The sequence below is a fragment of the Prenolepis imparis genome, unplaced genomic scaffold (genome assembly GCF_030444845.1).
Source record: "Prenolepis imparis isolate NDT839.2.m4 unplaced genomic scaffold, iyPreImpa1.0 SCAF_6, whole genome shotgun sequence".
NCBI lineage: Eukaryota > Metazoa > Arthropoda > Insecta > Hymenoptera > Formicidae > Prenolepis > Prenolepis imparis.
Genome location: NW_028141164.1, coordinates 18,022,077 through 18,035,013, shown reverse-complemented (window position 1 = coordinate 18,035,013; position 12,937 = coordinate 18,022,077). Strand labels below are relative to the sequence as shown.

At 37.8% G+C, this 12,937-nt stretch overlaps 1 protein-coding gene across 1 annotated transcript; it reads left to right on the top strand.

The window, feature by feature from the left end:
* The first annotated feature begins 11,822 nt into the window (after nucleotides 1–11,822).
* Nucleotides 11,823–12,602, top strand: LOC145937881 (uncharacterized). Its single transcript, XM_083041241.1, has one exon. The coding sequence runs from the start codon at nucleotides 11,823–11,825 to the stop codon at nucleotides 12,600–12,602; it is 780 nt and encodes a 259-aa protein (XP_082897367.1).
* The last annotated feature ends 335 nt before the right edge of the window (nucleotides 12,603–12,937 follow it).

Sequence of the window (12,937 nt, the reverse complement as noted above, 5' to 3'; positions counted from 1 at the left end):
ATAAAGGGTGGGGAAGGAGGAGTAAAAGGGGAAGTGGAGAGAATATTAAGAGATAGGGGTAGAGGGGTCGGTGGGGGAGGTGAGGAAAATAGGGGAAGGAAGAAGAGATGGGACTAGTATGGCGTTGGTAAGGGTAGGAAATATGGAGGTTAAGAGGGAAATAATGGAGAAGAAAAGAAGGTTGAGGGGGAGAGAGGAGAGGATTGAGGAAGATCTTACGTGGAAAGAAAGACGGATGATGTGGAGATTAGGAGAGATCGCTAGGGGGGAAGAAAGAGAGGGAGGGAGGGCGTGGGTACGATGTGGAAGAATATGGATGAGGGGTAAGTGGTGGAGGTGGGATGAGGTGAGAGAGGAGCTGAAGGAGGAAGGGGGAGAAGAAGGGAAGGGGGTAGAAAGGAGGGGAGGGGACGAGGGGAAAAGGGAGGTTGAAATAGTGCAGGAGGCAAAAAAGGAAGGGAAAGAATGAGTAGGAGAAGGAAGGTGGAAAGGGGAAAAGGTAGAGAGAGAGGGGTAGGGAGAGATGGAGAGGTGGGGAGAGTAGGGGAAGAAAGTAAGAGCGAAGAAGAGGGAAGGGAGGAAGGATGGAAAGTGGCATTCTGGAATGTAGCGGGGCTAAAGAATAAGGATGCGGAATTCTGGGAAGCGATAAGGGAATGGGACGTAATGTTCTTGTTAGAAACATGGGTAGATGAAAAAGGGTGGGAGAAGATAAGAGGGAGGTTACCTGTGGGATTTAAGTGGGAAGTGCAATATGCGAGGAAGAAAAATAGGAAAGGAAGGGCAATGGGGGGAATAGTAGTAGGGGTAAGAAAAGGGTTAGGAATAGAAGAAAAGGGTGGGGCGGATAAGGAAGGAATGAAGGAGGTGATGATAAGGAAAAAGGGGGAGAGATGGAGATTGGTGGGTGTGTACGTAAATGGGGATTTAGAAGAGAAATTAGGAGAGATGAGTGAGTGGACGGAGGAGGAGGGAGGTGGGATTAGAACGATAATAGGGGGGGATTTTAATGCTAGAACAGGAGAATTGGGGGAAGGGTAAGGTTAGGGGAGGAGGGAGAAGAGGAGGGAAAGGAAAGAAGGTCGAAGGATGCAAAGGTGAATGGGGAAGGGAAATTGTTAGTGAGAAGATTAGAGGAGATAGGGTGGGCAATTGTGAATGGAGGGGTAGCAGGAGATGAGGAGGGGAGCTGGACGTACATGGGGCCGAATGGGAGATCAGTCATTGATTATGTGATTGTGAAGGAGGAGGTGAGGGAGGAAATTATGAGGGTAGAGATAGGAGATAGGATTGACTCGGACCACATGCCGGTAGTGGTAAGGATCAGAGGGGAAAGAGGAGGATTGGAGAAGAAGGTAAAAAAGAGGGAAAAGAGGTGGAACTGGTCGGGAGAGGGGAAGAAGGAATCCAGGGAGAGGTTAGGAGTGATAGGGGAGAGGCAGGGAGATGAACAAGAAGAGAGAGGGGTAGAGGTGGAGTGGGGGAGAATGGAAAGAAAAATACAGGAAGTGCTAAGTAAGGGAAATGGGGGGGAAGGTAGGGAGGAGAGAAGAAAAAGGGGAGGGTGGTTTGATGAGGAGTGCAGAAAAGATAAGGGGGAGGTGGCAAAGGAGTTGAAAAGATGGAAGAAAAAAGGGGGGGAGGGAAAGGAATATAAGAGAAGAAAGAAGGAGTACAAGGGATTATGTAGGAAGAAGAAAGAGGAGGAGAATGAAGAATGGACTAGGAGGGCAGTGGAAGCGAGGACGGAGGGGCAGGTATGGGAGGTAATTAGGAAAGAGAGGAGAAGGGGGAAAGGAGGGGGGGAGAAGGGATTGAGATGGAAGAATGGAACAGTTATTTTAGGGATTTATTAGGGGGGGTGGAGTCAAGAGTGGTGTTGGGAGGAAGCAGGAGGATAAGGGAGAAGGTGGAAGATCAGGAAGATCAGATAGAGAGGGGAGAAATTAGGAGGGCGATAGGAAGGATAAAAGATGGGAAGGCGGTGGGGGTGGATGGAATACCAGGAGAAGTGTGGAAATATGGCGGAGAGGGGATTGAAGAGTGGGTGTGGGAATTATGTAATAGGATATGGAAGGGGGAAGGGTGGATTAGAGAATGGTGTGAGGGGTTGGTGATACCAATTTTGAAAAGAGGAGAGGGAAGGGAGGTCTCAGAGTACAGGGGAGTAACGCTGGCGCCGTCGTTATACAAAGTGTATGCGACGGTGTTAGCAGAGAGGCTGAGGGGCGAAGTGGAGGAAGGAGGGATGGTGCCACCGAATCAAACGGGGTTCAGGAGAGGGATGGGGACAGTAGATAATATTTACGTTTTAAACTATTTGATAAATAGACAGATAAGCAGGAAAGGAAGACAAATGGTACTATTTTTTGTGGATCTGAGGGCGGCGTTTGATTCGGTGGACAGGGTGAAATTAATAGCGGCGTTGAGAGGGAGGGGGGTGAAGGAAGGGATGGTAAGGAGATGTGAGGAGTTAGTAGGGGAGATAGGATTCAGGGTTAGAATAGGGGAAGAGAGGGGAGAAAAGTTCTGGACAGGGAGGGGAGTGAGGCAGGGGTGTCCTCTGAGTCCGCTGCTGTTTAATATGATGATGGCGGACTTGGAGGAGGAGATGAGGAAAGGAAGATGGGGAGGAGTGAGGTTGGGAGAGGATAGGATATACACGCTAGCGTACGCGGATGATGTGGTGATGATGGCAGAGGATGAGGGGGGAATGAGGTGTATGATGGAAAGAGGTAGAATTAGGTAGATATTTGGAGGGGAAGAGGTTGGAGTTGAATGAGAGCAAGTCGAAGGTGATGAGGTGCAGGAAGGGGGGAGGGAGGCTGAAGAAAGCTAGTTGGTATTGGAAGAGAAAGAAGTTGGAGGAGGTAAAGGAGTACAAGTATTTAGGCTATGTAGTACAAAGGAATGGGGGGCAGGATGGACAGGTGGGGGAGAGGATGAGGAGGGGGGCAGCAGTATTGGGGCAAGTATGGGGGATAGGAAAGAGGAGATTTGGGGGTAATTGGGGAAGGAGAATATGGCTTTTCGATGCGTTAGTGTGGACGGTTTTAGGGTATGGGGTTGAGATATGGGGGTGGAAGGAGAGAGAGGGATTGGAAAGGGTGCAGGAAAGATATATGAGATGGTTGTTAGGAGCGGATTGGGGAACGCCGGGGTATATGATAAGGGAGGAGCTCCAAAGGGAAAAGTTAAGATCAAGGATGGGAAGAAGAGCGTGGGGTTATGAGAAGAGGCTAGAAGAGGGTAAGGGTGGGGGGTTGGCGAGAATATGTTTAGAGGAAATTAAGGAGAGGGCTAAAAAGGGAGGGGAAATGTCAGAGTGGGAGAAAGAAAGAAAGGAGTTTTTTGAGGGTAAAGGGATGAATTTAAGGGAGGTGGAGGAAAGAAGGGAAAGAGGGGAATTTAGATGGGAAGAGGTTGAGGAATGGGAAAAGAAAGGACAGAGGGAGGAGAGAGGGGAAAAGATAGAGAATTCGGTATATAATAAATGGTACAAGCAGGTAAAGGGGGAGGGAGTACCGAAGTATCTGAGGAAAGGATGGACGGAAGGAAGGTGGCAGAAGATGGCGAAGTACAGATTGGGGAATGGGATGAGGGGAAACAGATATTGGGAGAAGGAGGAGGAAAGGAGGTGTAGGATATGTGGGGGAGGGGTGGAGACATGGGAACATGTATGGGAGGAATGTATGGAATGGGGAAGGGGGGAAAGCTGGCAGGAAATGGTGAGGGAGGTACTGGAGGAGGAAGGGGAAGGGGAAGTGTGGGTAAAACTGTTGGAGGAAGCGAGAGGGGGCGGGGAAGGCGGTGAGGGGAGAGGGGGAGAGGGAGAGAGAGAGAGAGAGAGAGAGAGGGAGGGAGAGAGAGAGAGAGAGAGAAAGTTGAGGAGGGAAGGCGGAAGTAGCCGGAAGCGGAGGTCCAACATTAGAGTAAGCTAGTAATAAGATTGCGTAAGATAGGAGGGGGAGGGTGAGAGTGTGTGTGGAGGGGTAGTTAGAGCGTAGAGAGAGAGATGAAAGAGAGGTAAATTGTGCGAAGAGATAGGGCGAGAGTAATGGCGGAGTTGCGTGGCGTTTTGTTTTTTTGTATATTGTATAGGCTAAGTCATAGGTTAAGGATAGATTATAAGTGGAGGTAAAGATTGTGTAAAGGTTTGGGACCGCTCCTTAAGTGAAAAAGCGCCTTGTAATCCTCAAGTGGGGCAGCAATAAACGTTTCTAATCTAATCTAATTAAACAAATTTATAGTAGAGTCAGAATTGACATCTACTGAAACAGAACTTGAAAATTGTACACCGTTATGTTCTCAGGAACCTCTAGACAAAACAGCAATAACTTCTCAACAATGTGAGAATGACAGAAATGCTATGCCAATTATATCAGATGTAAGAAGTTGTCTTTAAGGTTTTATTTTCTGTACATAAAGAACTCTATCTGTATATATTCTTGTTGTAATAGGAATCGCAAGATTCTGTAATGGATGATGAATTAGGCGATTTTAATGATACAAATAATAATACAAATAATACTAATAATGAAGAAGAAGAACCTAGAGCATCTACATCAACTTATATTCTACAGAAGAAAAGAAAAATCGAGCATCTTACTGATTATAAGTATTGTAATAGTTTTACTACATTCTGAATTATTTTTAAGAAGCACAATGTTTCTAGATATATAGTACAAAAAAATCTCAAGTACATATTATTAATATTTTAGACGCTTTTCTATAATGTTTCCTCTAAACTTTAATATTTTTAAGATAATTATTTCTTTATTTCAGATCAGTTTAAAACTTATCTCGTGAGATGGATGATACGGATTGAAAATAATCAAAGAGAAATAAAATCCGCTTTAAATACATTAAAATCAGGCAATGATAAAATAGTTCCTTCTAGTAGAGATTCTATTCTCAAAACATTAAACATACCAGCAACGTCAGTCGAAACTCTGTTAAACGTAAACAAAATGCTACAAGAAGAGAAACATTTTAAAGCTCTAGTAAGTTAATCGCAATTTTTAACCTGAAGTACTTATTCATTAACAAGTTTTAAAGAAATTGGTGTATTTTTTGTATTTATATATATTTGTATGTATATATAATTAGATTTGTACATAATTATGTGTATTATCATAACACATAATTTATAATTTTTTGTTTATAATAGGTAAACATTCTGAAAGGACAAGGAGGCACAAGTTTGTCTGAAATGTGTTCCAGAATGATGGCCACTATAGTAACAAACGAATGTGCAACACAGTTGGTGTGGGTTGGAAGATTGGAAAATACGAAGCCAAATTCCAAAAAATCATTTAAGAAGACTCTTACTAATATTTATCGAGCACTCCTTGGTAAATAAGATTGAATCAAAATTATTAATCTACTAATTATTTTCGTTACAATGATAAATATATTAATTCTATTCTAGACGCAGCAACTAGTGCTGATGAATGGAATTCAACAGAAAAAGATATTGAAATTAAATTTGGCTATTGGTTAATTAAGGCTGAAACACGAAGACAACGAGCACAAGCAAAAGGAAACAAATAATTTTATCTTAATTTCAGTAAAAAATTTTCAAGTTTATTTAAGTTTATCTAAGTTTATTAAATATTTCACATTTTAATTTTTTCACTATTTTAAGTTTATTTAAGTTTATTAAATATTTCAGTTTGTTTATTATAATTTATATACATATATATATGTTACTATAATATATTAAGATAAAACGTTCATATTTTATTTTAGATATAAATATTTCATATTTTTACCTGTTTTTTTTTAGTGTTGAAATACAACAGAATAAAATTAATAATTTCTAAAAATAATATTTTTATGAAATCATTTTTATCCCTAGAACGATACAATAAATATTCCCAACACATTCCATAAAAATATTCCAGGAATGTTTTACGTTGTGCCAATTAGAGATTCCAAGAATATTTGTTGGAACATTCATGGAACATCTAAGCATTTCATTTGGAATATTGCAGGAATATATCTGGCATATTCCGATGCGAATTGGGTGAGGCTTCATTACTTTCTAAATCAGACTGGATTATAACATCGTAAGGACCCCTTGCGGTTATATCGTATCTATTGCTTTCCAATTGTGAAATATTATTTGAATTAAACTTAAGAGTGAAAGTGGAATCATTAGAAAGTTATGAGTTACCTGTGCTTAATTTATCCGAAACGTTTTTTTCACTTTTATTACCTGGAGAGGATGACGCAATCGTTTTCTCTGTCTTTCGTTTGTTCGAGATCTTTCCCTTAGAGATTAGTGGATCTTGAGAATTCTTTGGCAGTGCAGAAGGGCCGGAAGGCTCCTGACTGTAATTAGACAGGAAAGAGTTATTACAATTAAAGTTTTTACTCGATGCAACAGTGTTAAGCTGTTCAGTGTATCATAGTCCATATCGTGGTTCTCGGTTTCAATAGGGAAGGGGGGAAGCGAGGAAGTTATGGAATCCAGCTTTTGTTCGTCGTTTTTAGAGATATTTGAAACGTCCGTCACTGCATCTAATGTTTCACAAGCAGGATAATTTGACCTAGAGGGGTCACCCCCCCCCGGGTCTTGAGTGAACATGATTTACAGTCCACTTAAATATTTAAGAAAACCGGCCACCAAAGCCGAGAAGGAGAGGGTGGAGGGCTGCCGCCGCCCGTAACTTCTCTCTCGCAGGTTATATTAAGTTCTTTTGTAGGAAAAACCTGTACTCGAACAGATTCGAGCGGAAAACACTTCACTGACTTGTTGTATCAGCCAGGACAGTAATAGTAAGACACAGGAATGTTAGTATTTGTATCACCAAATCGGACTATAACTCGACACGTGTATCACCTCTCAAGATGGCTTCTCTTGTAAGAGAAATTTAAAAAAATCAATGTTTAACGATACGGGCCATTCAAGAGAACCTCCAGGTAAAGGTATCACATAAAACAATTTGATGATGACTACAGGAAGCAAATTTGAACAGCCGATTTTCATAAAAATGGCCCATTATTTGCAAGCAAAATAAAATTAAGCGTATAGAATGTGCAAGAAATATGCAAAAATGCCGATTGATTTTTGGAAGATATTATGGTCTGACGAGAGTAAATTTGATTTATTCATATTCAACCGGAAAACAAGTATTAGAGTATGAAGAAAAAACGGAGGATTGTATCAAAGGAGACACTTGCAACAGAATGTAAAGTACGGAGGACGATGCATTATGATTTAGGGTTGTTTTGCTTGGTCAGGAGTAAGAAATTTGGTCAAAATCAATATCATAGTACATTGACAGAAAAAATGTATATTGACATAATCTATAAAAATATGGAAACATCACTACTTCAAGTTGTGTTGAAAGACAATTTCACTTTCCAGCAGGACCATGATCCGAAACATTCTACGAAAAATACTAAAACATTCTTCAAATCGAAAGGAATAAAACTTCTTGATTGGCCTCCACAATCACCCGATTTTAAGACCACAGAAAACCTATGGTCGATTTTACATGACAAGATTGATAAAACTGGGGTAACCAACAAAGAAAATTATTTCGCAGCGCTTAAGAAAACTTGTAAAGAACTAAATGAGAAAAATCTTCAAAATTTCGTGTAGAGTATGTCAAGACGACTCCAAGCAGTAGCCAAAAAGAAAAGAAGCTACACCAAATATTAATTTTAGTTTTTCTTATTTCTTTTATTCTTTTTTTTTAATTAAATACGTTCTGTCTTTTTGTCCTAATGTTAAACGGAACATTTTTTAACAAATATAACAATTAATTAGAGAAAAATGTTTTTTTTTTAAATAATTTAATACAAGGCCATAAGAATCAGCGTGGTAAGGTGAGCGCAATCGAATATAAACAACTTAAGCGTGAGTCAAACGTATACAAAAATTATAATCGAATTATATATAAAGACGAACGTTTCGGTCCATTTTTTGGACCACCTTCAGCGTAATGATAAAAACAAACGAGATTAATGAAAAAAGCAAACGAGTTGTTTTTCTCGTTAATCTCGTTTGTTTTTTTGTTTTGTGATTTTTAAAATTGAATTAATAAGAAATCATTTGAGCCAAAAACATTCAAAATTAACTTATATTTTTATAAATTTTAGAAATAAGAGCTTATAGAAAATAAAGAGTAGTATCTTTTTTGTCAATCACTGTATATATATGTCTTTCATAAATTATCATTTTAATAAAAATAAAGTATGGTATACATATAAAATGATGTTAACTAGGCTTTAAAAATCGTTTTAAAAGTTAATTGCAGTAACAACTAGCTCACTTAATCTCACTATTTAATTAAAATAGTATTATAAGACTTACTTGATTTGCTTTTGAATTCAGTTTACATTTATTTCCTTGTTTTACATCCCATCTCGGTATATACTTGTATGTATACACAGAACAGTTTTCCTTATTCCGCCAAAAAGTACATTATGAAGTCAATAATACGACATTCTTTTTGTGAAAACGCTGTAACATATAATGAGAATATAACTGTGTATAAGAATGCATATGCACATATTAATATATCTAACCGTAACTGATAAAAAAAAGAAGCCGTCGCCTATTGTGCAAGTTCATGTTCAAAATATTTTTAAAATATATAAAAGTTTCTATATTTTCTTACGCTGAGATAATTTATTGATTTAATTTTAGCTTTTATAAAAAATTATTTTCTTTGGATTCTTTTTTTTCTAATTATTTCAGAATTGATTCGCTTAGTAGACGAAGAGTGAGACAAAAACAAGAGACTACCATCTAACAAAAGTTAAAAATGCCGCTTATTAATTGAAGTATTTTACCTTTTCCTAGAGCAAAATTATATACGATTTAGTTTAGTTTATCGTGTGACCTTATTATATTGCGCGTTCGTTTTTCGTTGTCATTCACCTATTCTCAACAGAGAAAGTTCGTTTGTGAAGATAACTAGAAAACAAACTTGTACACAAATTTGAAAATTAATTATAAACATATTCAGAAAGGTTTTTCACAGAGAAAAGTAGCAGCTAAATTCGAAGTAAACAAGATAAATAATGCAAAAACTATGAAAAAATTACTGAAGTTTGGTTCTGTTGTGGACAGAGTAAGAAGAGGAAGAAATCGAGTGACCACTGATCGGGACGACTCTCGTATTGTACGAGAAATTTAAAAAAATCCATGTTCAACGATACGGGCCATTTAAGAGAACCTCCAGGTAAAGGTATCACAAAAAACAATTCGACAAAGACTCCGGGAAGCAAATTTGCACAGCAGATTTGCACGAAAACGGCCCTTTATCAGCAAGCGAAATAAAATTAAGCGTCTGGAGTTTGCAGAATCATCGACTGATTTTTGGAAGGTTTTATGGTCTAACGAGAGTAAGTTTGAATTTTTCAACCGGAAAACAAGACTTAGAGCATGAAAAAAACCCGGAGAAGAGTATCAAGAATGTCACTTGCAACAGACTGTATAGTACAGAGGACGAAGCATTATGAATCACAAAATTAATCCATATGTTTATACTTTAGTTTTTTTTTCATTTGTATTCTCACAGATCTGGTTTACATTGCTGTGCCGTTTATTTTCTTTATTTTCTTCTTGTATGACAACAAGTTGATTAGTATATCTTGATTGTTGATATATATTCTTGAACATTACACATTATATGCTTTAAGCTAACAATAAAGTTTGAACTCAATGTATATGACAAGTTTTGATAAAAATACTTATCAAAATTTTTAGGTTTTAAGTAACTCAAATTATAATCAGATAAAAACACATTTTATATAAAAAAAAAAGCTTATTAAATATGTACAAAATATTAAGACACAACTCGACATTAGGAAAAGCTGAACGAGATAGGAATATTTTAAAGTTATTGTAGCTGGTCCGCCTGACAGGATGGTCGTTTCCGATATCTTCGTATTCTTGAACCAGGTTGTCGGGAGAAGATAGGATAATTATATGTAGAAGATTCTATTTTCTATTTAATGTTTATTGCGAACTTGAAGCGTTGGTCTTCTTCTGTCGATGCTCTTCGGAAGGTCGTGGCTCAGAATTGCGAGAGTGCGAGAAAGCGAGAATGTCAGCGTGAGAGAATGTCGCGATCGCCGAGGAGGCGATATATATATTCGGATCTTTGCGCTAAAAATGTCCCTACCCGGAAACATCGGGCCAATCCTGGCATTCGTGTTTCGGTTCCCGAAAAGTGTATATCGTTCTCGGAGGGCCATTGTAGAACGAAAGGGCCAACAATATAAATATACTCAAACGGTTTTACAGAAAAAAAGAGTAAATAGATAACAATAGGCGACCGAAGTGTCGCCCGTTATTTCTCGCCTTTTATAAAATCATATTATTCGAATACCTAAATATATATTTTAAAGCCTACATTATTAACAAAATACTTAAAAATCAATAATAAATTATTGTTATAGCTATTCGCAATAGTAACAGACTTAATAATTAACGAAGAATTTACTTTTTTTATCGTGTAAAATTGTTGACCGTCAATATCCTATATCTCAAATATTCCATCATCAATATTTTCAGAATAATTAACATTAATTGAACATTATTTTACATAATTGTTGATTAAAAAATTACTGCAATCTTGATCTAGAAATTTTAACCAAGAAATAAAGCATATAGCTTGATATAACAAAAGAACACGATTGCAATGGCAGGTAAAAGAGCAGATCCGACGCCTCAGATTTGCATTGCCTTAGTATATATGTCAAAAACTTGCTCAATCGACATTTATTTCAGTCCAGTAAACAGCAGACGATATCCATAACGAATTGCAATGAAACTGGATGATCAGAATATTCATCCAATAGATATAATTTTAAATAGATTAGTAATTATTTTCTAAATCATTTTATTATTGCTCTCCTCTGTTCACGTTTTCACAAGTTACAAAATAATTTAAATCTGTTCTCTATATGTCTTATAAATAAAATAATATAAGGTAATTGGCCCAGTAATCGTCAGGATACCAATAATCGCCATGTTCACGTATTAACGATATATTTAAAGTTTTCTGTCGATCGTGCGGCTTGCTGATATTTCTGTTGGCCCCAAGAAGGTATTTACAATGCTGTATTACATTGTTAAACTCTTAAGTATACCAATTCAATAATAATTAAATCGAATATATGCCAGCCAAGCCTATGCGTGATTTCGACGAATGCGTAATTGTAAGGTTAAGATACTCCGTTTGACATCTCGTGTTATCTTGAAATATCCGGTGACTCGCATAAGCTAAATTGAGCTTCAAGTTATAAATAGAGATCTCAGTTTTACGTTACAGCATCGCAAATTATTGTTTCATGTAAATTTCATAGAGTTTTTTATATGACGAGCATTGGTTCTCTGAAGCACGTAGTCCTCTGAGTAATCGCCATCTGTCGATTACTGAGACTATGTGGAAAAAATCTCGTAAATCGAATAATAATATATACTCACCCAAAATCCACATTAAAATATTAGATCCGTAATTGTTACTATCCAGACATTCCATGGACCAGTAATCGTCATAGACATAGTCAATTTAATAAATAGATACATAAACAAATAAAGGATGTCGATCACTGGATCGACTTTTATGTCGATAACTAGGTACGTCACAGAGATGGGCACTCAAATAAAAAATCCAGTTAAAATTCTTTCTTGTTGAAATAGCTATTAATAATTATTGAAAATTTATAATAATAATATATAATATAAAAATATAAATAAAATATAATAATATAAAAATAAATGATAATAATAATAATAATATAAAAATAAATGGTCTCGAATAAACCATTAGAATTTTTTCTCTTTAATAACAGCGATGGCTCCAACTCTGAAATACACAGCGGACCAAATGAGAGAAGCTTTAAAAGCGGTGAAGACAGGTGGCATATCCGTACGCTCTGCTAGCATAAAGTATAACGTACCTCGGACTACGTTGTCTGACAAACTGAAAAATAAAGTACCAGAGGAACGCAAAATGGGACCAGAGACTGTTCTGTCGGCTATCGACGAAGAACAACTAATCAGATGGATCATCGTACTAGGAAAAGCTGGATTTCCAGTTACAAAGGATCACCTACTGGACAGCGTAAAAATGCTGATTACCAAAGTTGGAAGAGAAAGGCCTTTTACTAACAACAGACCCGGGAGACACTGGTACCAAGCATTTATGCGACGGCATCCCGAAATTTCGACACGAGCACCCCAGAACCTATCTAAAGCTCGAGCTTTAATAACAGAGGAGAAGATAAAGAACTGGTTCAAAGAGATACAACTATATTATATAGAAAACAACTTCACCGACGTTATCATCGATCCACAACGAATCTTTAACTGCGATGAAACCGCATTTTTTCTCAGCCCAAAGGGGAACCAGGTTTTGGTAAAAAAAGGTGAAAAAACGGTATACAATTTCATCAACAGCAACGAAAAGGAGTGTATTATGACGTTGATGACAGGAAACGCTGCAGGCGAATTGGTTCCGCCAATGATAATGATCAGCTGCAAGCGAATGCCAGCATCTATAGTAGCTGCTATGCCAGAATCGTGGGGACTGGGCAAATCTGACAACGGGTGGATGACGGCGGAGTTTTTATGAATTTGTTGCTAATATCTTTCATCCTTGGTTGCTCGACAAGAAAATTCCTTTACCAGTCGTTCTATACGTGTCGACGGCCACAGTTCTCATATAACAATGGCTCTCAGTGACTTCTGCTCCATTAATCAGATCATTTTAGTGGCTCTATATCCAAATTCGACTCATATTCTTTAGCCTATGGATGTGGCGATGTTTCATCCTCTGAAAAAAGCGTGGAAGAATGTAATCCATGACTGGCGAATGGAATACAACGCAGCGGCGCTAAAACGAGAAGCGTTCCCTCCTCTGCTTGAAAAGGCTATTGACTCCATAAATTCAGCGAAAAATCTGCAAAA